The 27455-nt window shown below is 55.1% G+C and overlaps 1 protein-coding gene across 1 annotated transcript in view; it reads left to right on the forward strand.

Annotated features, from left to right (window-relative positions):
- Positions 1 to 27455, forward strand: part of LOC139009879 (echinoderm microtubule-associated protein-like 1) — a 142813-nt gene continuing 115358 nt past the window's right edge. Inside the window, exon 1 of the mRNA XM_070414005.1 lies at positions 1 to 105. Within this exon, the coding sequence (XP_070270106.1) occupies positions 78 to 105 (28 nt within the window). The 5' untranslated portion in view covers positions 1 to 77. The remainder of the gene's footprint in view (positions 106 to 27455) is intronic.

Here is a 27455-nt window from a genome sequence, read left to right on the forward strand (position 1 = left end):
AGGTGGGTGACAGCCGGGAGGGCTCCCAGCGAGCGTCCCTGCAGGCCGGCGGCTGCTGCCTGAGCCTCTCCTGCACCATGTCGGACGGCGAGGGCCCCTCCGCCGGTGAGTGGCAGCGCTATATTTACCCACCACAGGTCCGGTTGCAGAGTCAAGGCCACTGGTCGCAGGGAGCTCTGCCCCCCTCCCCAGGCTGCAGGCAGCTGTGGGGCTGGATCCCCTGCCTCCTGGCCTGATGCCCAGGGGGTGGCCTGTGCTCCTGGAGGGGGTAGCTTGACTTTCAAAGCAAAGTTCTGCCCCCCGCCGCACCCCTGCTTCCCTGGGAGGCTGCAGCAGGAAGCTGTGCTTGCTACAAACCCTGCCGCTGTCAGCCAGGGTGCCCAGAGCTGGCCCACAGTGCCGGGGGGGCGGGGGGGGGGGCGTCCTGGGCTGTGGCTGGACCCCGGGGTGGGCTCAGGGTGCCATGGAGCAGGAACTGTGGGCAAATGAGTGTGTGAACTTTTATCTGAGTGGGGAGCCCACAGTTTCCACCAATTCCCCGAAGGTCTGAGACCCGGGGGGAGTTCTGAGCCCCTGGTCGGCCAGCATGGACCCCCAGGTCCTCCAGGCTGGAGACGGCTGGGGACGCAGGCAGGCGGAGAGGCGGTCAGACACTGGGTCTGCCCCGTGCCCTCTGTCCTGCCCCTGGTGAGGGCGATGGTGGGTCCCTGGCCAGCTGCGCCTGGCTCCTTCCCGTTGAAGGCAAAGCTGTGAGGTAGACATGTCCCTGAGCTCGCCGCGGTGGGGCTGGGCCAGGGACAGTGAAATCCCAGGGGGCACATGGAGGACTCTGGAGTGAATTCAAACCTCAGATCTTTCGCTTGCAACCTGGTGACCTTGGGCAGGTGGCTGAACTGCTCTGAGCCTCAGTGTCCCCAGGGGAAGGGACAGTGGTAACGGGACTGAGCACAGGAGGTGTGAGGGGGAACGGTAGCCTGTGGAGCGTCTGCCGGTGCCTGGTGTGCAGGGAGCGCCCCATGCTGCCTCTGTGAAGCATCAGGCGGGGGTCTGGGCAGGAGTCCAGGGGTGCAGGGGCCTATGGGTCCTGGTCCGGCCCCTCCAGCCGGGCCACCCTGCCTACGCCGCTGCACAGCCGTGGATTCCTTATTTGTCAAACCGCTGGGGAGAATCACTGGCGCTGTCCCCGGGGTCCGGCTGAGTTGGGGGTGTTGGTGGTGTGGCCCCGCCCTGAATGGTGTCTGACGGACAGTCCCGGCGCCTGGGCCTGGCTGAGTCAGATTTGGAACAGTGTGTGTGTGTGTGTGTGTGTGTGTGTGTGTGTTGGGGGGGACCCCGACAAACCTAGCCTGACCTCACCCTCTGTCGCCGGGCGCCAGTGGTGCTGACTGCCAGGAATTGTCCGCCGTGGCTGTGAAGGCCGAGGAGCCAGCATTGGGGGGGGGAGTGGAGGGGGGCAGACAGGCCCTTTCTGGCTGGCTCTGTCCACACCTGACACGAACCCGGAATAGCTCTTTCCCTCCACCAGGGACACGGCCCTGCTTTTAGCAGCTTGTAAAGCCACCCCTGGACATGTGTATTTCAGGAAGGCCAGGATAATATTTAGCCGCCAGGCTATGGAATGAGCCCTGAGCATGTGTGTGTCTGATGGTGCCTGTGTGTCCAGGAGGCTGGGGGAGGCAGCCTGCATGCCCCTTCACCGTTTTAGAAGAGGGTCACCTGGGTTGGGGGCCTTCGGGCACCATCCTGGCTCTGCCCACCCTGGCTGAGCAGGGGCCCGTCCGCCTGTAAAATGCTGTCTGCTGGCCTTTGGTCTCCGCTGTGTGGGGCTTGTGGTAGGACCTGGCTGGTAGATGTGAAGACAGCGCCCGGGTACAGGGCTGTGTGTGTGTGTGTGTGGGGGGGGGGGGGGGGGGGCGGTCTCCTATAGGGACCGCAGAAGCCATAGGGCCGAGGAGGCTGCTGGGACATAGTTGTGCCTATTTTCAGGAACCAATCCCTGGGCCTGTGTCAACAGCTGCAAAATTCTCAGCTCCCCACCTGCTACCTGAGTGACCTTGGGCAGATTACTCAAGGGCACTGTGCCTCAGTTTCCTCATCTGTTAATGGGGACAATAATGGGACATTAGCTTCTCACGTTCCAGGGAGGATTAAGTGACTGAAAGCATGTAAAGCTGTTAAAATAATGCCAGGCTTTCTGTGAGCAGTGGTAGGTGTCCTTGTTCCACCAGCGAGTGAGCTGCGGTCGCCGCGCGAATGCAGGGAACGGATCGTCTGCTGTGTCCCGTGTCCTGGCCGTTTTGGACACAGCGTTCCACCCCCAGAGGGGGCGTGGCGTGAACCCCACAGTATAGCCAGGGAAACTGAAGCTCAGAGCGGCAAACACATCGCCCAACATCACCACACTGGTGAACGGTAAGGCTGGGATTCGAACCCAGCTCCACAGACCCTGTTTGTGCAGAACTCAGATTCGGTGCCCCTTCTCGGCGGGGGGGAGGGGGGGGGCTGCTCTCACCCTTGGGGAAGGTGGTCTCAGAGGCGTATTTGGCCCTCGGGCTCCTCATTTCAGAGATGGCAGCTCGACATTGTCTCCCAATAACATGGAGCCTATAACAAAATGTGTGTGTGTGTGTGTGGGGGGAAACACAAAAAGCGTGGCGCCTTGTTAGGGCGGCAGGAGCATCCCACGGAGCAGAGCTCAGTGTAGGCTGTCGGCTGCAGGATGTGTGGCCCCAGGCCTGGGCCGGGAGCCTGCCGGCTAAGGTTACCGAGTCAGCATCGTATTTATAGCAGAAACTCAGCTGCACCCCCAACTGCCAGCCCCACACACGTCCAGGGAAGGTGCTGCCCTTACACTTGCCCCGATCCCGGCCTGGCTCTGCCCCTCAGTGAGGTGGGGCATGGCCGGGTCACTCCCCCGCCGAGGCCCAGTTTCATCTGTAGGATGGGGCCCTGTCGGTCCCTCGCTGGTCCCGGGGACGGTGTCTGAGTTGGCACTGCCTGGATGGGGGGCCGGAAGTGCCGGCTCCAAGCATCCTGGGTCTGTTGATGGTCTTTTCCTGCCTCTGACCGGACCCGCCCGCTCTCCCGTCCACAGAGCTCCGCCGGAAGAGAACCCAGCCTCTGGGCTGTCAGTCCCCTGGTGTTTGGGAAAGTTTCCAGCAAAGCCACTTTACAGTTCCCAGCACCAGAGAGCAGCCGCTGCATCCTCAGCCGTCCACCGGAGCCCAGGGTTCGAGTCCCCGTGCTGCCACTCCCTGCCTGTGGCTCTGGGCAAGTCACCGAACCTCTCTGAGCCTCCCCTGGGTGGGCACTGGCCTTGCCTCGGGGGTGAGGTGAGAATGGACACCCCTAACTCGAGCACATGCTCAGCCAGCAGAGTGACCCTCTCTCTCCTCCTGTCACCTCCCGCCAGCCCCCCACTCTGGGCACCAGTCACCCCGTTTGTAGAGTGGGGAGTGTTCCGAGCTCCTGGAGGGATTCCAAGTGACTCGGGGGGGGTGGTGGTGCTGAAAAACTCTCTGGAGACCCCTAAAGGCCCCCCTGCTTGGCTCTCACGGCATCTCCCTCGGCCTGGGTGCAAGGAGGGTGCTTTCCTAGTCACTGACTGGCCTGGGAGAGGAAAGGAAAGCCCGTCAGTTATTTAGGCCGCAGGTGGGGAGGGAGGGTCTCTCCCAGGAGAGGCGGGCGTGGTCCCTGGGCCTCAGCATCTTTCCAGGTTGCTCCCCTCATGCTGGTGAGGGCTGCCCCCTTTCTAGGCGGGAAAATCGGGTTCAAGTTACGTGTCTTGGGCGATCGGGAGCCAGTGTAGACTCTGGCGCCAAGGAGGTACCGGGATGGCTTCAGTGCTGGGGGCGGAGGGACTGCAGAGAGAACCTGCCATGTGCTGTCCTCTCGCAATCAGAGTGCCTCCGAGCAGCGAGTGGCTCAGTCCTGTGGCTGAGTCCTTTTCCCAGTGTCCCAAGGACCCTGAGGCTCTTACACCTCTGACCAGAAAGGCAGGTTAGAACAGCGGTTCTCAACCTGTGGGTCGCGACCCCTTTGGGGGTTGAACGACCCTTTCACAGGGGTCACCTAAGACCATTGGAAAACACATATATGATTACATATTGTTCTTGTGATTAATCACTATGCTTTAATTATGTTCAATTTGTAATGATGAAATTGGGGGTCACCACAACATGAGGAACTGTATGAAAGGGTCTCGGCCCTAGGAAGGTTGAGAACCACTGGGTTAGAAGCTGTGGGCCCTGGCCGGTGTGGTTCAGTGGATAGAGCATCGGCCCGAGCACAGAAGGGTTGGTTGTAGGTTCGATTCCTGGTCAAGGGCATGCACCTGGGTTTCAGGTTCGATCCCCAGCCCTGAGTGGGGCGCGTTTGGAAGGCAACCAATCGATGTGTTTCTCTCACTTAGATGTTTCTCTCTCCCTCACCCCCTCCCTTTTTTCCACTCTCTCTTGAAGCTGTTGGGAAATCAACAGGCGGGAAGTTACCCATTTCTGCTCTTTTAAAATATTGGATCCATTCTAATTGATCCATTTCTTGACATAATAAGATAGATTTTATGTGTTGATTTATTGTGTTTTTAAAATGGAACAAAGCTGTTAGTGTTTGCAACCACTTATCTGTTTGATTGTTTTTTCTTGAAACGATGCCATCAGAATAAAAGCTGGTCCTGACACAGGTCACACATGCGCTGTCACCCACCCGCTGATCCCACACTTCTGTGTCTACCGAAACAGCCCCTTTGTGTTTTATTGACTCTACCCCTCAGGATGGGCTGGGGAGGTTGTAGTCAACAAATCTCAGTGCTTAAAGCAACAGAGGACTGCCATGCAGACTGGGCACTCCCAGGGCAGCTCCCCTGCCCAGTGGCTCAGCCCGATGCCGCGGTGTGTCCCACGCATCCCCGGGCTTGAGGCAGAAGAGGCAGGCGGAGATGCCACACTGGCATTAAATGTTCCCACCAGGAAGTGACTGATCTTGTTGCTACCTGCATTTCATTGGCTCAAGCAGTCACCTGGCCACACCACACGGCCAGAGGGCGGAGTACAGCCCTCCATCAGTGACCAGTAGTCATATCTGCCCCTTCTGGCTTTGCTTGCCATTGACTTCCTTTTTTATTTTTATTATTTTATACATTTGTATTGACTTCAGAGAGGAAGGGAGAGGGAGAGAGAGATAGAAACATCAATGATGAGAGAGAATCATTGATAGGCTGCCTCCTGCATGTGCCCCACTGGAATCGAGCCCCCAACCCAGGCATATGTCCGGACCAGGAATCAAAACGTGACCTCCTGGTTCATAGGTCGACGCTCAATCACTGAGCCACACCGGCCGGGTGACTTCCTTTTTTAAAGTGACACATTTTAATTAAGAAATGCTCAGAGCATATCACATGCTCTGTGGTCCGGAGCCTCTGAGAGGCAGTTCATGAAGCCTCCAACATGCAAATCACAAAGCGAGGGGCCAGATTTTCCAAAACATCGCTCTCTTGCAGACTCGAATTCGCATTTAAAAGCACAAAAACAAATTTCTGAGAGATTTGGTCAGGACACCAGAGGAAAAGCAATACCTATTAATTGCCCTAAAGCTCCGTTGATTTATTACTTGCTAAGGCTCAAAAGAGGGAGTTGGGATGGCTAGTTCATGAGTCTGTTTAATAAATGTAGTCAACATTAAAAAATGGGTGATGGTCCGGCTGGCCTGGCTCAGTGGTTGAGCGTCGACCTATGAACCAGGAGGTCATGGTTCGATTCCCAGTCAGGGCACAGGCCCGGGTTGCGGGCTCCATCCCCAGCGTGAGGCGTGCAGGAGGCAGTCGATCAATGAGTCTCTCTCATCATGGATGTTTCTTATCTCCCTCTCCCTGCCTCTCTGAAATCAATAAAAACGTATTTTTTAAAAAATGGGATATGAGTTGAGAAGGAAATGATTATAGAAAAATATTGGAAAATAAGGACGATGAGAAGTCTGTGATTCATCCCGCTAATGCAGACGCCGTTTCCTTGCCTGTATGACCCCACCAGCTAGAGGCTGCTGCCTCACTTTAATAACAGGCTTCCCAGTTAACTTTTCATAGCATATAAGTAAACTAATTTAAATGAAAATGTACAGCCCCACAGAGGGCTGTGGCGATGGATAGCACACATCGTTTCATAGGCTGAGATGAAACCTGGTTTAAAAAGAACGTTTTCCGAGACCAGAGGCTGTCCCTCGGAGCCGCTGATGTGGACTGAGTGGCCAGGAATAAAGCTGGGATTTGGTTGGGGACGGTTGGGCTCTGCGTGGGGGATCCGACCCTCCTGCAGCTCTGGGTCCTACATGCCAACCTCCAAGCCAAACTGTTTGGAGAACTCTACCAAGTTTAAACACATCCTCTAGGAATCTCGCCTCATTTATTTCTGGTGGAAAAACATGTCAAAACACTGGCTCGGCGGCAGAGAACACCCTTCCTGCTCTTCCCACTGAAAGCGTGAGCTCCTGAGCCCAGTGCACATGCTGGTTTGACAGGTGCTTACTAAGCACCTACTACGTGCCGGGTGTCCTGCCTGGCACGGTGGTGCGAGGGAAGAGCTGGGGGACTTGCCTTCACCTCACACTTCCGTTTCCTCGTTCGTGGGGTTAATAGACTGAGGTGGCTAGAGCAGTGACCGAGAGTGCACACAGTAGGCGCTAAGAAATGTGGGCTCCCTTCCCCTAGCACTAGTGTCCAGGTGCTGTGTGAGGTATGTTCTCACCTCTCGTGGGTGTGCACCTGAAGTGGAATCGCTGGGTCATATGGTGACGCTACGTTTCGCCTTTTGAGGGCCCTGGACCGTTTTCCACAGCGGCCGCCCCGGTGCATTCCCGCCATCGGGGAATGAAGGCTCCGGCTCCCACCGGCCCCGCCGACCCTTGCTGTTCTCTTTGGGATCCATGTGTCTCGGTGCTTGTGCATCTCTGTGTGGTTTCTATAGGCGCTTACCCTCATGACTCATGGCGTCGAGCATCTTGGACTTATTCGCCATCACTTCTCGGCTCTGGGGACTGAGGCCTCAGTTTCCTCATCTGTAAAATGGGGGCAAAGACATGCTCTGGGTTCTGACACAGGGTGGCCATCCAGCAAACGTTTGCTGCTTGAAGCTGCAGGCTGGGCTTGGAGTCCTTCCCCTGAAGGCTGGTGGGAGGGAGGGATGTGGAGAAAGCTGGAAATCTCGGTGTCTCTGCAAGTTCCAAGCCTGTTTAGAAAGCGATGCCATCACCAGACACTGGCCCAGCCCAGGTGACTCCTCCCCAGCTTTGAAGCTCTGCTCGGGTGGGCAGGCCAGGCGACCCGGCCGCGTCCACACAGCCCCGGAGGTGGGTGTCCGGGGCACAGGCTCGGTGAAGACGAGCCCAGCCCATCATTCAGGTTCCTGGTCAAGAGGCCCCTTGCATTTTTCTTGTCTGGAATTCCTTGGCCTCCTCCCCTTGGCCGCTCCCGAGGGGGCTGGCGCTGCGCTTCCTGGACCTGCAAGCTTGCGTGTGTCATGGCGAGCCCTGGACAGAGGCCAGGAGCATCCTCCCATGGGGCTGGGCGGGGCCTGGGGCCCGTGGAGGTGCTGATGGTCAGGCTGATTGTGTAGAGTAACCTGAGCCAGCGTCAGGCGGGAGTCCAGGGAGCGGATCAGCTCATCACAGCTGGGAAACGCGCCCACTGCCACCCAGCTCCCGTCCGACGCCCAGGGGTCCAATTCCGTTCTGCTCTGGAGCCAGAGGGAGAAACGGGAGAGGCCACCCCGAGGGCCCTGGGTGTTCTGCTGAGTCTCTAATCCGGGAATGGCCGGTCCTATCCGAAGGTGACCCCAGGCTCGGGCTGGGGTGGCCACTGCCCCAGCCAGGAGTCCCAGGCTCTTCCCTCATCCTGCCACTGCGTCCCAGCCCCTCGGGCAGCAGGTGAGAAGCAGGGAGGAGGCGTGGCCGGGGCTCAGACTGCTGGGCCTTGGCATTCGCGCTCTGCCACCTGGTGCGGTAGGATCTTTGCAAGTCATGTAATCGCTATGGGCCTCTGACGCTACCAATAGGATGGCTGCCCAGGGGGACTGAAATACTACAACAGGACCTTCCACATAGCCTGGTCCCAAGGGGCTCCGTCCCCCAGGGCCCCCCAGCTTCTCACCTCCTCCCGGCCCCCTCTGCCCCTGCACAGGCTGGCCTGGACGGCCTGGTATTAGACCCTGGGGGCTGCTGTAACAACCGCAGACTTGGGGTCTGAAGCCACAGGAATTATTCTCTCACAGCTCTGGGGGCCCGGAGTCTGGGATTAGGGCCAAAGTGGAGGTGTCAGCACGGTCATGATCCTCGGGGGAAATGCGTCCGTCCCCTGCCCCTTCCAGCGTCTCCTGCTCAGGTGCTCCTGCCCCCTGGCCACATCCCTCCAGGCAGCCTCTGTGGCCGCTTCGCCCGCTCCGCTTCGTTGGCAAACCTCTGCCCGCTTCCCTTATGAGCGCACATGTGATGGTGTTTAGGGCCCCCCGACAACCCAGCAGGATCTCCCTGTCATGAGACCCTTCATCTAATCACATCTGGAAACATTCAAAGGGCCCAGGGATGAGGGCCTGACATCCCGGAGCCACCCGTGAGCCCGCTATAGGCACCAACACAGGATTCCTCAGAGAAGCGGTAGCACCCCCTCCCCCACCCCAGGGTCTAGCTGGGGACCCAAGGAAAACAGCCAAGGGTCTCAGGAACCCACCTCCAGGTGGCTTTGCCCCGAGAGAGCTGGTGCCCTCCTTGCCTGTGACCCCTGCCCTCTCCCCCCGCCCCCCCACCCGCTCCTCCACTCCTGCTTCCCCGTCTCCGTGCCTTGCAGACTTTTCTCTCGATAGGGAAAGAGAAGCTTTGGGGTTTAGAAACCCCTTTCATTGATGAGACCTGGACCCCAAGTCTCCAGAAGGACCCAGTCTAAGCTGGGCATCCCAGCATGCCACGGTCGTGGCCTCAGTTCGGGGCTATGACCTCTGCCCCCCAAGGAACGGCCACCGAGGGTTCCACAGAAGCCAGGGGTGCCCAGGGGAGGAGCCACTCTGCTCAGACGTGAGTGCCTGGCTCAGAGGAGATGCCGGACACGAATTAGTTCCCATGCCGTCCATCTTCCAGGCCTCAGTTTCCCCAGCAGTGAGAGGAACCCGTCTAGAGCAGGTCTGTAAAGACCTTCCAGGTGAAGGAACCATGCAAGCAATCACTCAGCCACCCACTGTGTCCCAAGCACCTGCTGTTGGTCAGGCCGCAGCTGGGTCCTGGGGCACAGAGGACAGCCTGTCGCAGCCGATGGACAATGAGTACCCAGCGAGTGTGTGCTGGGAGAGTGATGAGGGATAGTCAAGGAAGGCTTCCTGGAAGAGGTGACCCCAAGCCAGGTCTGAGGTATGAGTGGGAGGTGACAAGGGAGGGAAGGGTCTTCCAGATCCCAGGGCAGCACAGCCACCCAGGGCCCGGGGAGATGCTGTACCATGTGCGTGGTGGGGACAGCCCTGCACGTGGGCCTGCCTCTTACGGACTGAGCCCTTCCAGGGAAGCCCGCCGTGTGAAAGCGCTGGGAGCCCTGTCCCAGCAGCAGAGGCGGCAGCAGCATTTAGTCAACCCGTCGTTCACCACTCACTGACACTCAGAGGTGGAGAGGGGTCGGACAGACAACAGACAAGATAAATAATCAGAGTACGTGCAATGGTGATGAGGGTGATAAGGATGGAGGGCAGTGAATCAGGGGAGAGAGTGTGCTGTGGAGAGAGGCCAGGAAGGTCTCCCTGAGAAGGTGACACTGGAGAAGGACCTAAGGGACGAGCCCTGGGAACAGCTGAGGGAAGGTGTTCCTGGCAGAAGAAACAGCAGGTGCAAAGGCCCTGGGGTGGGCGTGCCAAGTCTTTTCAGAGAACACCAGCAGGTCAAGTTGGGCAGAGCGAAGGGGAGAGCAGGACAGGCACTCAGAGAAGGTTGTGAAGGGCCTTGTGGCATTCCCGGCAGGGACATTGGCTCTGACCCTGAGTGAGCTGGCTTTGACCTTGAGTGAGATGCCTTTGACCTGAGTGAGATGGGCCAGGGGAGGGTCTTGAGCAGCAGAGGAATGAGATCTCTCATCTGGGTTTTACCAGCAAGGTAGCAAGTGGGGATGTTAATTTCCAGTGATTCCCAGAGTCAGAAGATAAGGGACACCACACCCAAGGCCTCCTTGCCCACATGCTGGAGTCATTAATCACAGCGTCCCCGATGGAGCTGCCCCGAGGCCCCGTGAACAGACCCTGCGATGTTTAAAATGCCATCCAGCCTGCCCTGTTGGTTCAGATGTGCCGGGAGCTCCAGAGCCCAGACCCAAACCCTCTTTGGCTGGTGAATGGCAGGTTGCCAACTGCAAAGGTGCACGTTCTCCCCTTGGTTTTCCTGGCCCCTTAAGAAAGTAATTTATGCCCCGGCCAGTGTGGCTCAGTGGTTGTGCGTCGACCTGTGAACCAGGAAGTCAGGGTTTGATTCCTGGCCAGGGCACATGCCCGGATTTCGGGCTCGATCCCCAGGGTGGGGCGTGCAGGAGGCAGCCGATCAGTGACTTTCTCTCATTATTGATGTTTCTCTCTCTCCCTTTCCCTTCCTCTGAAATCAATAAAAAGAAAAAGGAAAAAGAGAAAGTAATTTATGGTTCTGAGGAAACGGGTCAGTGGGAGGCAATGGACGGGGTGGCCTGACTCCTCGAAGAATCCGCTGCTGCCTTTTAAAAATACACATTTAAAAAAAGCACACATCTTAGAACCAGCAGGGTGTCTTGTGTTTTTGTTTGTTTGTTAATAGTGAAGCCTGAAAAAGGAAAGGAATCCTGACCTGTGTGGGTAATGGCAGAACCACTGCAGGAAGCTGAAGGCAGGTTGTGCGGGAAGGAGCGGGGCTTTGGTGCGAGGGGGTCCTCCACGTGTGGGCGAGTGGCTGCACCTGGCTGGCCTCGGTGTCCCCGTCTATACCCGAGGCCCCTCAGGATGGCCGTGAGGGGAAGCAGGGACGGAGGCACAGTGGGCACAGGGCGCATGGCGGGGATTCAGCCTGCAAAGACCTGTGGTGTCACTGTCTTGACTCCCAGGAAATGCACCCATTCCCCGCGCCCCCCTACACACACACACACACACACACACACACACACACACACCCCGGCCCTTTCCAGCTACTCCCGCTCATCTCAGCCCAGGGGCCTGGCATCCCTGACACCCAGCGAGTGGGACCCTCAGGGAGAATCCCCCATTGGGGTTAAACCTGAGCCAGTAGGCCTGGCACACAGGGGCCTCCCTGGGTGGTCTGACCCCGCTGGCCGCCCCAGGCTCCCTGCCCAGCACTCAGCACCAGCCTCCCCACACCCGCACCCCAAGTGCAGCCAGGCAGATTCCGGTCAGGGCACAACACAAGTCCCACCTGCTTCTGCCCTGTGGTCCCTCTTCCTGGAAGAATTCATCATTCCCAGAACATCTCCTTCTCTCCCACCCTCGCCCTTCCCACCAAGGCGGGGTCTGCTCCCTGTCTCTCCATTGCTCCTTGTCCCCTCGCCAGATGGCGACTGTCTCGAGGGCGGTGTCCATGCCTGAGTCACCTCTGTGCCCAGCACCTGGCACATAGTAGGTGCTCAGCATCTGGTCTTGTTGTCCCTGTGATGTCACCAGCCGTGCTCCTCCGGCGGCCTGACGGAGCACGCAGGCTGAGCGCTGGCTGCAAGGCCCGGCTGCGCGCTGTTTTCTCAGCGAGGTCTCATCGTCACTCCCATTTCATGGACAAGAAAACTGAGGCTGGGGGTAGGAGGAGGTGAGCCACCACACAGCTAGTCCAGGGAGGAGTGCGGGTTCAAGGGCAGACCTGCCAGGCCACAAAACCAGAGGGCTGTCCATTAGCGCCCCCACGCCGCTCTGTCTGAACCCTCCTTGTCCCGGCCCTGCATCACTGGGGGCTCATGGATGAATCCCGTCCCCTCCCTGCGCCTCAGTTTCCTGATGTGTGAAATGGGGGGTTGCTGTTGACAGTCTCTGAAGGCCTCACCACAGGGGGAGAGGGGGGAGGCACAAGACATTTCTGCGCCTGGAATGCCAACCATGAAGACGCCCATGTGTCCCAGCACTAAGCCCCTCCCTTGCTGTCGCCCAGTCCTGTGGCTGGCCGAGTCAGCACCAGCTTGGCGGGGTCTCCTCTCCCCCCGCTCCCTGCTTCCCCCCGAGGCGGCACCCATGACACTGGGAGACCAGAGACCAAGGGAACCCTGTGACGCCCAGGGACCTCTGTCAGGCCGCTGGAGGGTGCGACTCGGCTCCCAGACCTGCCTGCAGCCCGGCTCTGGGTGCTGGAGAGGGAGGGACGTGAGGCGGGGCCACAGAGACCCTGGGCTCCCTTCGGTGACCTTGCGTCTTTGTTTTCTGCTTTCAATTTCCACTGGACGGGCTGTAAAGCTGGAGGCAGAGATGTGGGTCGCACATGCGAATCCACGTCTTCCAAGTCCTGGTTTGAGGACAGATGGGTCAGCTGGGCACCCAACACGGGACAGGCAGCACCGACCGAGCCACTCACCAGCGGAGTGGGCCTCAGTTTCCCCACCTCGGACGTGGCACTGGGGTACTGGCCCCAGGAAGTGTGGCACGTGAGAGCTGATGCCTCCCGCCCCCAGAGCCCCCCTGGGCCGCTCTCGCCCTCCCCCGGCAGGCGCCGGCCGCTCCAACCCGTGCAGAGCCACAGGAGGGGACAGGTGGCCGCAGGAAAAGCTGTAAATCTAACCGGCTGCCATCCCGCTGGTCGTTTATCTCCCTTCCCTGAGAAGGAGGTCCCGCTCCGCCCGGGCTGGGCCGGGAACAACAGGCCTTTGTGTGCTTTGGGGAAATCGAGATGGAACTCCGAGCGGCCAGTCAGGTGTCGGTTCCTTATCTTTCCTGGCAGAGCCCGGGCCTCTGGGCCCAGGCCCGCTGGCAGCCGAGCGGAGGCGTGAATAATAGAAGGGCTGGCACGGGCTCCCGGCCACCGGGCTGTGTCGGGAGCTGAGGGGAGGGACCACAGGGGCTAAGCCACAGGGGACAGGCAACTTCTGATGGCTCCCGATCCCAGAGGCCCAGGGGCGCTCGGCTGGGCTGATGCCTCTCAGAAAGGCAACGTGTCTGCATCTGCCTCACTGTTAAGGCCCTGGGCTCACACCTCAGGTCTCACGAGCTGTGTGTCCTTGGGCAAGACACCTAACCTCTCTGAGCCCTCATCTCCTCACCGATGACATCCCTACCCACCTCTCTTGATGGTTTGGGGGCCAACATCCTCCCCTCCTGGACCACTTTCTTTCCTGGGGCCGGTGGAGGTGCTGATCTCCCCGCCACCCCCAAAGCTTTCAGGACTCCAATTCTAATTGACAATGATGCTGATTGGCAGCTCTGTTCCTGACCCTGTGCTGGGTGGGGCGGGGAAACTGAGATGTGCGTCTGCTGGCCGAGGAGGGGCCTTCGGGGGAGTGAGGGGGAAGGTGCCGCCTGAAGGAGGGTACAGGGCAGGAGCCAGGCCCTAGGCCAAGGGTCCACACAGGCAAAGGCTTGTTTCACAGATGAGGAAACTGAGGCTCAGAGAGCCCAGGTGACCCTCCCACGGCCACCGCCCCAGCCATGATGTGCTCAGTGAGGGACAGCGTCTTGCCCCTGGGATGACTTGCAGCGAAAAGGAGCGTAGGGCCGGCCGGCATGGCTCCGTGGTTGAGTGTTGACCTATGAACCAGGAGGTCACTGTTCGACTCCCCGTCAGGGCACATGCCCGAGTTGTGGGCTCAACCTCCGATGGGGGCGGTGCAGGAGGCAGCTGATCAATGATTCTCTCTCATCATTGATGTTTCTATCTCTCCCTCCCTCTCCCTCTCACTTCCTCTCTGAAATCAATAAAAATATATTGAAAGAAAGAGAGAGAGAGAGAGAGAGAGAGAGAGAGAGAGAGAGAGAGAAAGAAAGGAAGAAAGAAAGAAAGAAAGAAAGAAAGAAAGAAAGAAAGAAAGAAAGAAAGAAAGAAAGAGAAAGAAAAAAAGAGGGTCTAGGAGTGGAGTTGTCTGGGTGAGGTCAGCACGTGGGCCCCAGGAGGGGGCAGTGAGGAACCCCTGTGCTTTTGGAGGTGGCACCCCCAATGGCTTTGAGGGTGGGGAGTGTTGACCAATATGAGTCACCTCTGACTGAGGGTGGGTCTCCCTCCCTGCGGGGGGACTCAGGCCAGGAACCCAGGCGGGGTGGGGCGCCGGGGAGCAGGGCTCAGGGTAGGACCCACAGTGATAAATCAGAAAAGTATCAGGGTGGCAGCCCTGCCCTGCCCTGCTGATGGAGGCAGGAGGCAGGAGGCGGAGGGCTGGCCACCAAGGCTCTTCGTCCTGCTGGGCCGGGAGTCCCTGCAGCAGCGGGAGGCCTCTGGCTGGGCTTCCCCTGGACAGCAGCCTCGGTGCAGCTCCTTGGCGTTCCCGGCGACTTCTCTTTCTTTAGAACCTGAACTCAGATCACAGGGTGGGGGTTCTGAGCTGCGTGACCCTGTGCCAGGTGGGGCGGGGAAACTGAGATGTGCGTGACCCTCATCAGCCTCGATTTCCAGCGCCTAAAGCCCAAGGCCAGTGGTTCTCAGATCTTGATGTGCATGCAGGTCCCCTGGGGGAGAGGCCCCCCACAATGACACATTCTTGAGTCCCACGTAGGCCGTGGAATCTGGGGCTTCCCACGTGGTTCACACGCCCCTGTCTCAGGCACCCTCCAGCACGTTCACTCAATGCCCAATCACGTCCACTTTCTCCAATCCCCACCCCCACAGTCCTCACACAGTCCTCACACACCCCATCTGTGTGCACTCACACTCATGATCCCAGGGTCGTGTGGGCCTGGTACCCACTCAGACACACAGACATACACACGTGCACACAGACCGGTCAGAAGATCTGCAGGGCCCTGTGCATAACGTTCGAGAATGTTATGCACATTTTGAGATGGTAGCAGCAGAACATTGAACCGGCACGGGCCCTGTGTGACAGCAGGGGTCACCCCTGAACAAAGAGGACATTCGGGTCACACATCCAGGGACCCTCGGGGGTGACCTTGCCCACAGCGTGCACCGCACATGCTCAGGGGCCCACTCCCGTGGGTGGCCTGTCTTTCAGGAGGACTGTTTATCGGGACGAGGAAGTGGGCTGGTGAATGTTTAATAGGCACAGAGTTGAGTCATGTGTGAATTGCTTGTAAGCAAGAAGCACCAGATGGGGTATGAAATGAATCAGTGTCTTGGGTTTCGTGAGTAACATTTTGGTTGGGTTCTGACTAGTCTGGGAAAGCTTTTCAGCTCCCCCGCTCCCACCCAAATCCACACGAACCGGCCCTGATTTCATAGTCCAAACGCCACGAAGCTCACCGTATGGAGTTCCGTGGACAGACCTCTACCCGACAAATTCCGATACGTGGGGGCACCGGTCCTACTGAGGACGGAGAAGAGGACTTCTCACACTCATTGAGCACCTACTATGTGCCGGCCCCTGTACTGCAAACTGTGTGATGTGCACACATTATCTATGCACCACTGTTTGTAAGTGCCAGGCACGGTGCCTGGTATACAGTCAGTGCTTATTGCTGTGTTTCATCAGAGCCCAGGATCCCCCTGGCTGTGCGATGCCCACCCTTTTCTGGCCGCTGAGGAAGAGGAAGCACTGCCGGGCAAACCCGGGCCCCAGCAAGGCACTAAGGAGGGGCCACACTCCAGTCCTAGAGGCCCTGGAAGGAGGCATCAGCCTTCCCAGTCAACAGATGGCAAGACCGAGGCCAAGAGAGAGTAAAAACCAGCCAAGTGGCGTTTTGGCTCTTGCTATTATGTGATCCGAGGCACAGGAGGGTTGATTACTGAGTTCCACCCACTGTGTGTGCAGGGTTGTTTGGGGAAAGACACCTGCCTCAGTTTCCCTGGAATGCTGCTGGTGTGGCCTCCCCTGGGCAGCCTGGGGGCTAAGGGATTCCCGAAGGTGGAGGCTTCATTCTCTGCGCCTCCCCACATCTGACCCAAGGCAGGCACCGACGGGAGCGTTTTCTTCAAAGCAAGGTGTAGGGATTGGAGTCATTTTGAGGCCTGGAGGCCTGTGCTGAACCCAGAACCTCCCCTCAGGCAATAATTCATTATGTGAGGATTTTTCACAGACAGCAACTGACCTTGGAAGGCAATGAGCTCATGAATATGCATAGGCTCATCCTCATAAATTATGCATTGGATACCGGGCTTCCTGGGGAGGCTAGGAGGGCTGGAATGGCTCAGTCCGGCGACAGAAGGCTCCTGCACAAGGGCTTCTCGTAAAGCTCACATCCCTGCCCGCCCTCCCTCCGGTCACAATGACCGCAGAGCGAGGTCAGGCTCATTCGCACGCGGGACTCTGGTTCTCAGAGCATCTGGGTCTCCCTGGCTGGTGCAGTGGGGGTGCGCCTGCAGGGCGTCGGGGTCAGGCCTGCTCTCGGCTGCGGCCCTGCGGGCAGCTAGTTCAGGCCCCACAGCGGGAAAGCTGACACCCAGTCGTGGGATTGACGTGTTTAGATTTAGGGCTCACGTTCCTCCGAACTGGAGCCTACTCGGGTCCAGGTGGCCCTGACACCACCCAACAAGCACTGGGCAGGGAGTCAGGGTGGGGCCCAGGTTCTAGAAGGAGGGGGAGGGAGGGGTTCTGTTCGACCCACCACAGGTGTCGAGCCAGCAAGGGGCACCCGGCGTTCCCTGGAGCCAGCCTGGGCCTCCCAGAGGTGCTGCAGGGCACACAGCAGGCATGCCAGTCAGGGTTGGGGGTCCCTGCAGGGCCTGCTTGGCTCTCCCCAGGGGCCCTCCCTCCTCCTGCCCAGATGCTGCCACACCTGCCCACCTTCCTGTCTCACTGACTCTGAGGTTCTCTGGTGGCCCAGTGCTCCCTGTAGCCACGCCTCAGCCCGCCTTGCGTGCAGCGGGGACCACTTCTCTCTGTGTGTGTCCTGTGACTGCCGGCGCCGTTCCTGCTATCGACAGCCACCATGCGTGGGCATGCCAGCCTCCTTGCCCCCATCCCCCTCGCAGCCCGGACCGGGATCCGTGCATGTCTTACGGACCAGGCCTCAGCCAGGGAGGGGGCCCTGAGGGTGTAGAGCATGTCACCTAAGCTCAGTCACTGTCCCCAGCGCGGTGGCTCTGGGTGGAGTCCCAGCTGAGCCTTCCCCGCCTCACCTGCCGCAGGGCCGCGGAGCCACCGCAGACACCGTGAATCTTCGCGGTCAGGAACGAGGGGCCAGGCTTCAACCACTCCTTTAAAAAGCATCCAAAGGTGTGTAACAAGCAGCACCTCTGCAGAAAAGGCTCCAGGCGGAGGAAAGGCCCATGGGATCCGCTGCGGTGGCGCCACGGGAACCCAGCGCCACGGTTCTGAGCAGAGCCGCCCGATCAAGCCGCCCATACGAGGGCATCGCCCAATTCTCCCATTTCTCTCCCTGACCATGTCACATGCGGTCCCCACATTGCTGTGTCATCTCCATGGTGACAGCTCTTACCGACTGCTGGACATCATGCATGGACCATTCCTTACCTTGGGCGTTGCTGTGCCGGATTATCACATCACTGTTCAAGGGAAAAATTACTTGCGACCGTCTGCTAACTTAATTCTGACGTCACATTACCAGGGGAGGCCGTCTATGGACCCCTCCTCCACGCAGCCAGCCTCCTATGGCACACGACACACTTTTCTTCCCGGCCTCGCTATGAGGGCTCAAGCCCCAAATGCAGGCCGCCAGCCGCCAGCATCCATCATGGTCTCATCAAGTCCGCACCTCCCGGGCTGGACGGTCCCCGTTCCGGCCTCCCCGGCCCCATCCCAGGCTGAGCAAACCTGGACACGTGCCCTCAGCCAGTGCTGAGCTGGGATCGCCTCACGCGGGTGCCTCCTGTGTGCATTTCGCTCTCTGTTGCCCGAGGGCCACAGAAATGACCAAGGCCTGGCCCTGGGGGAGCTGCAGCCAGGCGGGGGACCGGAAGAACTGAGGACTCCCGGGGAGGATCCAGAAGCCCTTGTTGGCAGCCCCGAATGTCCACCAAGGCTGTGAAACACTTTCTGTGTTTGAAGAGCTTTCCAAAGGTCAACTCACTCAATCCTCACCGTGCTCTTAGGGCACCATTATTCCCCCACCTTACAGACGAGGACACCGCGGCTCAGAGAGGCTGAGAGTCACACCGCTTTCACGGCAGAGTCAGGATCTGAACTCAGGCCCTCGGGCTCCAGAGTCCATCATGGAAACCACCTCGCTCCTGTGGGCTCTGTGAGGCTAGCGCCAGCCCACCTCTCTGCCCTTCCTGCGGCTGGCACAGGGCCTTCCTGGGGGGGTGCTCAGTGTTTGCTAGATGGAGGCCCGTTGGCCCCATGTGCTGCTTATGGGTAACACTGGATAGCCAGGGCCAGTGGCAGAGCCGTGGGGGCGGGCGGAGGCTGACACACAGACCAGCACCGTCACTGATGGATTTGGGCCCCAAGGCACCACATCCTGCTACAGCCTGGTGGAGCGCGTGGCCTTGCAGACAGGGGGAGGGGAGGGAGGGGTCCGGCAGGCTTCCTGCAGGGTCTCCGGCAGAGGTGCCGCTGGAGAAAAGGAGGAGGAGGAGGCTGATGGGGGAAGAAAGGAGAGAGGCCACACCTGCATCACAGCCCAGGGACAGAGCAGAAGAAGCAGGGGACACACGAGGCCCACAGAACCACGCCCGCGTGGTGAGCCACGGACTCAACTTTCTTTTTTTTCTTTTTTTTTTTATATTTTATTGATTTTTTTTTTACAGAGAGAAAGGGAGAGAGATAGAGAGTTAGAAACATCCATGAGAGAGAAACATCCATCAGCTGCCTCCTGCACACCCCCTACTGGGGATGTGCCCGCAACCAAGGTACATGCCCTTGACCGGAATCGAACCTGGGACCCTTGAGTCCGCAGGCTCACGCTCTATCCACTGAGCCAAACCGGTTAGGGCCGGACTCAACTTTCTTGATAGACCTTTGGCTTGGCCAGGAGTAAGTCCAAGTCTGTGTTCAGGGACCCCTAAACCACTGCCTGGCCCAATTCTCAAACTTTTATTGTAAAAAAAAAAAAAGAATAAAGTTTTTATTGTGATAAAATACACATGGAAAATTTACCATTTCTTTTTCAGATATACTTTTTATTGACTTCAGAGAGGAAGGGAGAGGGAGAGGGAGATAGAAACATCAGTGATGAGAGAGAATCATTGATCAGCTGCTTCCTTTATGCCCCACACTGGGGATTGAGCCCACAAACTGGGCATGTGCCCTGACCAGGAATCAAACCATGACCTCCTGGTTCATAGGTGAATGCTCAACCACTGAGCCACCGCGGCCGGGCCCATGTTAACCATGTGTAAGTGTACAGTTCGGTGGCATGAAGTACATTCACCCTGCTGTGCCACCATCACCACCATCATCTGCAAAACACTTTTCATCTTGTCAACCAGAAACCCTGTCCCCATTCAACACTCAGGCCCCACCCCTCTCCCCAGCCCCCGGCATCCGACATCCTGCCTTCTGTCTCTATGCCTTTGACTGCTCTAGGGACCTCACATAAGTGGAATCATACAGTATTTGTCTTTTGGTGACTGGCTTAGTTCCGATAGCATAACGCCCTCAAGATTTATCCGTGCTGTGCATGTGTCAGAATTTCCTTCCTTTTGAAGTCTGAGTAATATTCCATTGTGTGGAGGGACCATGTTTTGTTTATGTATCCAGCTATCCATGGACACTCGATTTGTTTCCACGTTTCGGCGACCGTCAATAACGTTGCTATGAACATGGGCTGTACAACGGTCTGTCTGAGCCCCTGCTTTCCATTGTTTTGAGTGTTTAGCCAGAAGTGGGATTGCTGGATCACACGGTAATTCTGTTTTTGTGGTGTGATTTGTTCTTTTCTGAGGAACCCAATCACTATTTTTTAATCACACCTAGATTAACTAGCAGTTTTAGGGAAACTTACCAATGACAGGATAAGCCAGGCGTCGCAGGCTAACATCACTCAGTGTTTGATGAGTGGCGCCATCACTCTCGGCTTAGAAACTGGTTTGAACCCTTCACCATTGAAATTCCACTGGGCAATGTTGCACATCCACCAGAGTCAACACCAGTAATTTGTTCCACTTGGCAAGGAAAAATGTTTGAAATCGCTCGAAGCCAGCAGATATCCACAACCCCGTGTTGCCAAGCAGCAGTCGTGCTCAGAAACGGCCAGTGCTTTTCTTGAGAAAAGGAGGGACCAGGGCTGGCACAGAGACAGCAGGTCTGTCGCTAATGGAACAAGGCTGGCCGCCGGGTTTCTGTAGGAAGCAAAGTGCCATCCATCATCGCGGACTGTGCACTTGGAAAACGCGGCAAGTCCACTGGGAGTCACAGTTTTCCAAAGGCCCTTTTGCTGGTTCTGCTGATTCATATTCCCATCATTCCTTCCCTGCATAATATTTTCCCATCGCCATGGTGACGGCATGAGAAGAAGGCGTAGTGAGAAACTTCAGGGTTTATTCTTTTATTTTTTTAAAATATATTTTATTAATTTTTTACAGAGAGGAAGGGAGAGGGATAGAGAGTTAGAAACATCGATCAGCCGCCTCCTGCACACCTCCCACTGGGGACGTGCCTGCAACCAAGGCACATGCCCTTGGCCGGAATCGAACCCGGGACCCCTCAGTCCGCAGACCGACGCTCTATCCACTGAGCCAAACCAGTCAGGGCAGGGTTTATTCTTATTTCACAGAACGGAGGTTGGACTTCTGCTGGAGGGTGGGCTGTGTGTTCATATTTTACAGGGAAGAGCTGGGCTCCACTAGGCAGCATTTCCTCTCCGAGCGAGCGGGGACCAGGGACCGAGACGGCGGGCAGCGGGTCCTCGCTCCGGCGCTTTCTAGCTGGTTCTGGCGCTCTCTACCTGCTGACCATGGGCAAGACTCTACTTCCCTTAGCCTCCGTTCCTTTCTCTGTAAGATGAGAGGGACAATGGGAATTGGGATTCTCTGTGGACCTGATTGAGGAACTGCAAGATGTTGACAAATAGTAAAACCGTATCCCCTTTCAGAAAAAATCACACCCAGAAAACAATGGCACAGCCCGTGGTCCGGGGCAAGGTGCTGTGGCAGGTGCTCTGCCTCACATTATGGTGGCTGCTTTCCTCATGGCCGCCCCCAGCCCCTCATTCACACACACACACACACACACACACACCCGGGACCTGGAGGGCAAGAAATCTACCTTGTATTTATCCCAAACCCTCCTTACTGCCCCGCTCATTAGTTCATTCGGAACAGGCCTCAGGGGCTCTTGAATTCACATGGGAATCCAGCCAATATTAGCCGGGCCCAGCCTGCACCAGGCTGCGGGGTCACTTAGATAACCCAGGGAGGGGCCTCAGTCACCTGATTCTGGGACCTGCCTTGGGTTTCCTGGGGGTGAGGGACAGAGAGAAGCACCCGGACTTTCAAGGGCATCCAAGTAAGATGCCCTTTAAACCTTCTCTCAGAGACTTTGGGAGCAGAGGCGGGTCTCAGAGCTGAGGACGCGCGGCCATCACATTGCCCACTTTAAGTGAAATCCTCTGAGGGCAGAGGTGATGCGGAGGAGGGAGAGGTCCAGGGAGTGGCCACGGCCACCTGAGTCCCAGGGTGATGTCCGAGCTGGAGGGTGAAGGGCCACGGCGTTGACGGGGCTCGACGCCATTCAAGGAACTCAGTAATTCCCCGTGGCTGGAGTGCAGACAAGGGAGGAGGCGGAGGGAAGTCAGACAGGCCCCGGGCCAGGAATGACCACATACCACAGCACCGACTGGCAGGCACCCGCCCTCCAATTGTGTGCACGCACACCAGGCAGCTGGTTCAAGGGGGGACTCAGAAATGCCTTTGAAAGACCCCCCACTGCTGCTTGTGTCTTTTTTGTCAGCAGTTTGGGGCTCCAGGATGACCCCAACTGGCATTGGTCCGTGGTTTGGGACATGGAATTAAGACAGCCAAGTACTGCAGGCCCCTCCACATCGAGGGAAGCCTGCTGCTCCTCCCCCCTCAGCCGGCCTCTGGAGACTCGCATTTGCCCGGGACTTGCCCGGGAAGCAGAGGGGGAGCAGCATGAAGCGTCGCTCTGTCAGGGCAGCTAGGCAGGGGTTTGCAACACGCTGGGCACTTGGGGCGCTGCGGGGTGTCAGCGGGCAGACAGCAAGGCCTGCTCTGCAGGTGGCACCCTAGGCACCTGTGGGGACACTTGGCCCACAAGCAGGTCCTCTTGTGGGAAGAACTTCTTCCCGATATGCCGAGGAAAGTACCGTCCTCCAGGGCGTGGCTCTGGCCCGGGGCCGCGGCAGAGGCAGCAGCAGGTGCAGGCCTGGGAACACCTGCGGAGGCGGCCCCTTTGAAGGTGGGGCGTGCACCCGAGTTCCACAGAGCTCATCTTCAGGGCTCAGCGCCGGCCCCAGGCCTGTCACCGCGGCCTCCCGGCAGTGGGCAGACAGACAGTGCCTCTCTCCCTTCTGGGGGTGTCCCTCTATCCCCGGCCATGCATTGAGCTCAGCTCCCTTGGTTACTGTGGTCAGTGTGATGTCACTCCTGGGGTCTCACATCTAGTGAGTGGGATGCTAATTGTGTGCATGCCTCCACACTTGCCCATCCCCTCCTCCAGTACACCCGTCTGGACCAAGGACGGGCCGTATGTGTTTCAGCATGTGGACAGGTGTCATGATGCCCTCTGGATGTACCTGCCTTTAACTGTCAGGTTTTCTCAGGAGATTACACTGGGGACACTCAGTTCAAATGCAGGGAAAATTACTCTGAGGCTGTATCTCCCAGATCAGCCAGCCAAGAAGAGGGGAGATGAGCAAGACCCCCAAGTCCTCTTTATTCCATTGCTGCCTCCCTCTCTCCTTTTGCCTGGGAATAGAAAGGGAGGCTCAATTGGACGTGATCTAGCCCCTGTCAGCCCCTTGCATTTCCCATCAGTCCCTGCTGTGTCCTCCAAGTTCCTGCCACATGACATCCATAAATGTCACACACAAACTTTCCCTCCTCCTCACATTCGCTCATGCCATTGCTCTTTTCTCCTCACCCACCCAGTCCCAATAATCTATAATATAAAAGCATAATATGCTAATTAGACCGGACGTCCTTCTGGACAACCTTCCGGATGAAGCCAGGGCTGCGAGGGAAGCCCGGGTCCCAGGTGCCCCAGGGAAGTCGGTGCCAGCAGCCAGGGGAAGGAAAACCTGCTTTTGCATGAATTTCGTGCATCGGGCCTCCAGTACCTAAGTGGTATTATACCATTCTTCCCCGTTTTCCTCCCAAGTAAAGGATTACATGGTCGTTTTGTAGGAGTCAGCGCTAGTTCAAATTCCAGTTGACACTAGCCCAGTTAGTTTACCTCCGCGGGCCTCAGTTTCCCCATCTGAAAAGCAGGGGTGATGATACCACCTGTCCAAGTAACAAGAACTATTTAACGGTGTAATGGGTTGAACACAGGGTCTTTGCACATAATAGATGCTCAATAAACATTAATTCCTTCTCTTTTTTATAGCAACTCCCATTAGTATTATAATGACCTGCCTCACCCACTAGATGTTGAATTTTATGGGGTTTTTGATTCAGTCCTCTGTGTTTGCCCTAGAAGAGTAGTTTTCAAACCTTTTTAAGAAATGAGCCACAATAAAAATAAAGGTTTTACATTAAAACCCATATGTATAAATATCAAGTAGGTCAAGGTACTCTCTGTCATTACTGATTTTTTGTTTGTTTGTTTAACTGTTCTATAAATTGCTGAGAGAAGCCTGTGATTGCGGAATTGTCTGTTTCTCCCCTTTAAAGCTGTCCATTTTTGCTCTATATTTTGAGGCTCTGTTATTTGGCACATATACATTTACTATGTTATCTCTTCCTGATGCATTGATCTTTTAATCATTATGAAGTATCCCTCCTTAGTTCTAGTAGCTATTCTTTGTTCTGAAGTCTGTTTTATCTGATACTAATATATTCACTCCAACCTTGTCATACTTACTGTTTGCATGTTACATCATTTTTTATTATCTGTTTGCTTTCAATCCACATATATCTTTATAATTAAAGTGGGTCTTTGAGGGCAGCATACAGTGGTATCTTACTTGTTTTTTTCTATTCCAGTAATCTCTGCCTTCTAACTAGAGTGTTTATTTTGCCCATTAACATTTAATGTAATTATGGCTTCACTGAATATGGGTCTATCATTTTATTATTTATTTCTTGTGTGTCACCTCTGTTTCCAATTTCTCTATTAACCTTTCCTGCCCTTTATTGGGGATTCTGTTAATTTACCAATTGACTTTAGCCATACCTCTTTATATTGCCTTTTCAGTGGTTGCTCTAGGGCAGTGATGGCGAACCTATGTCATGCGTGTCAGAGGTGACATGCGAACTCATTTATTTTGGTTGATTTTTCTTTGTTAAATAGCATTTAAATATATAAAATAAATATAAAAAATATAAGTCTTTGTTTTACTATGGTTGCAAATATCAAAAAATTTCTATATGTGACACGGCACCAGAGTTAAGTTAGGGTTTTTTAAAATGCTGACACACTGAGCTCAAAAGGTTCGCCATCACTGCTCTAGGGATTATACATCTTAATTTTCACTGTTTTCTTAAAATTAGTATTACACTACTTTAGATAAAATGTAGGAACTTTGCCACCATGTAGGACCATTTATCCTAATTTCCACCACCCTTTACCCATAAAACAGTGTGATAGTTATTGCTTCAAACAGTCACAGGTAATTTTTTAAATAAGATTTTAAAAAATGGTCTTTTATATTTCCGCAAATACTTACTATTTTTTATGGCTTTCATTTGTTCATGAAGACCCGAGTTTCTCTCCAGCATCATTTCCCTTCAGACCGAAGAACTTCCTTTAGCATTTCTTATAGTACATGTCTGGGGTGAGGAATTCCTTTATTTGAAAATGTCTTTAATTCATCTTCATTCCTTAAAAGCTGTTTTTTAAAGAATGTTTTTATTGATTTCATAGAGAGGACGGGAGAAGGGGAGAGAGAAAGAAACATCAGTGATGAGAGAGAATGATTGACCAGCTGCCTCCCGCACGCCCCCTACTAGGGATCCAGCTCGCAATCCATGCATGTGCCCTGACCAGGAATCAAACCCTGACTTCCTGGTTCATGACACTCAACCACCTTGCCATACCAGTAGGCTCATCTTCATTCTTGAAAGGTAATTTTGTTGGCTATAGAATTCTGAATTGACAACATTTCTTCTTTCAATACTTTAAAGATGTTGTTACACTATATCCTGATCTCCGTGGTTTCTGATGAGCTGTCCACAGTCATTCAAATCATTGATCCCCTGTATGTGATGTACGATTTTTCTGTCTGTTTTAAAGATTTTTGTCTTTATCTTTGGTTTTCAGCAGTTTGACTATGATGTGCCTAAGGCATATTTTTCTCCATTTATCTTACTCAGATTTTGCTGAGCTTCTTGGAACTATAATTTATGTTTTTTTCCAAATGTGGAGAGTTTTCAGCTAGTATTCCTTTAAATACTTTTCCTTGCCCCATTTTCTCTTTTTTTCTCTTCTGGCACTTTTAGGCTTCTGGGCTTGTTTTACATGTCCCCAAGGCTCTGTTAATGCTATTTCACCTTCTCTCTCTCTCTCTTTTTCAAAATAGAAAATTTTTATTCACCTCTCTTCAAGTTTACTGATTCCCACCTCTTCCATCCCCCCTGGTCATTTCCATTCTCATTCTGGGAATTTTTTTTATTTTAGATAATGTGGTTTCCAGTTCTAAATGTTTTATTTGTCATTTAAAGTGTGTGACTCAGTGGTTTTTACTATGTTCACAAAGTTGTGCAATAATCACCACTATATAATTCTAAAACATTTCATTACTCCCAAAAGAAATCCAATACCCATTAGCAATAATTCCTCATTTCCCCTTCTTCCCAGTTCCTGGCAACTACTAATCTACCTTTTGTCTTTATAGGGTTTCCTATTCTGGACATTTCTGTTAATGGAATCATACAATACTAGTGGCCTGGTGCACGAAATTCGTGCACTCAGGGGGTTGGGGGGGGGGGGGGTCCCTCAGCCCAGCCTGCACCCTCTCGCAGTCTGGGAGCCCTCAGGGGATGTCTGACTGCCATGGAGGCGGGAGAGGCTCCCACCACCGCCACTGCGCTCGCCAGCCTTGAGCCTGGCTTCTGGCTGAGTGGCACTCCCCCTGTGGGAGCGCACTGACCACCAGGGTGCAGCTCCTGCATTGAGCGTCTGCCCCCTGGTGGTCAGTGCATGTCATAGTGACCGGTCGTGTTGCTGTTCGGTCGATTTGCATATTAACCTTTTATTATATAAGATGGGGTGTTTTGCCACTGGCTTCTTTCACTTAACATAATGTTTTCCAGGTTCATTTATGTTGTAGCACGTGTCAGTACTTTATTCTTTTTTATGACGGAATAATATTCTGTTACATGAATACACAATATTTCGTTTACTCACTCATCAGTTGCTGGACGTTTGGATGGCTTCTACTTTTTAGTTATTATGAATAATGCTGCTGATTAGTTCGTTTTTATATTTTACATTTATCGATCGAGATGTCCTATTCTTTGTATGACATATTTTTCTTTACCTCATTGAGTAAAGTTGCTTTAAAGTTTTTTAAATGTTATAATAGCTGCTGTAAAGTTCGTTTTAAAAAATGTTTTTATTGATTTTTCAGAGAGAGGAAGGGACAGACAAAGAGAGATATGCATGTGCCCTGACTGGAAATGGAACCATGATATCCTGGTTCATGGGCTGACTCTCACCACTGAGCCACTCCAGCCGGGCTAAGGTTCTTATGTAATATTTTCAATATCTGGGCCATCTTAGGGGAGGTATCTGTTGATTGGCTTTTTCTTGAGAATGGGTTGCATTTTCCTGGCCCTTCCTGTGGAGAGGGATTTTGAATTGTATCCTGGACATTGTGAACGTTCTGTTGTGCAAACGGATTCTGCGATATCGTTTTGAAGCGTGTTGATGGTTTGTTTCAGTGGGCAACTCACTTGTTAGACGCAAACTTCAAACTCTGTGACACTTGTGGGGCACAAAATGGGGGGTCCTCCTTCACTGGCTGTCTCCTTTACGAGGGTCCTCCCCACTCTCCAGCTACCCTGGTGGCCCAAGGCCCCTTCTCCTCGTCCAGAGGGACCAGAGGCCTCCTACTGGCAGGGACCACCTTGCGCCCCCAGCATAATGTGGCTGCGCTCAGGGCAAAGCCACCCAAATGGGATTGATTCTTCCAGGTTTTTATGTTGCTCCAAACCCCACCTGCTTTTGTTTATTCTCTAGGGCCCTCAGGGTGTTGTTTCTGTTATTTTGTCTGCAGTTTGTAGATGTTGCCTGCTGCAGGGTTGACTTGTGAAGAATTTACTTCTCCGTACAGAGAGGACTATATACATTATACACGAAT

This window comes from Myotis yumanensis, unplaced genomic scaffold (genome assembly GCF_028538775.1).
Source record: "Myotis yumanensis isolate MYYU_CA2020_CCGP unplaced genomic scaffold, mMyoYum1.0.hap1 SCAF_1, whole genome shotgun sequence".
Lineage (NCBI taxonomy): Eukaryota > Metazoa > Chordata > Mammalia > Chiroptera > Vespertilionidae > Myotis > Myotis yumanensis.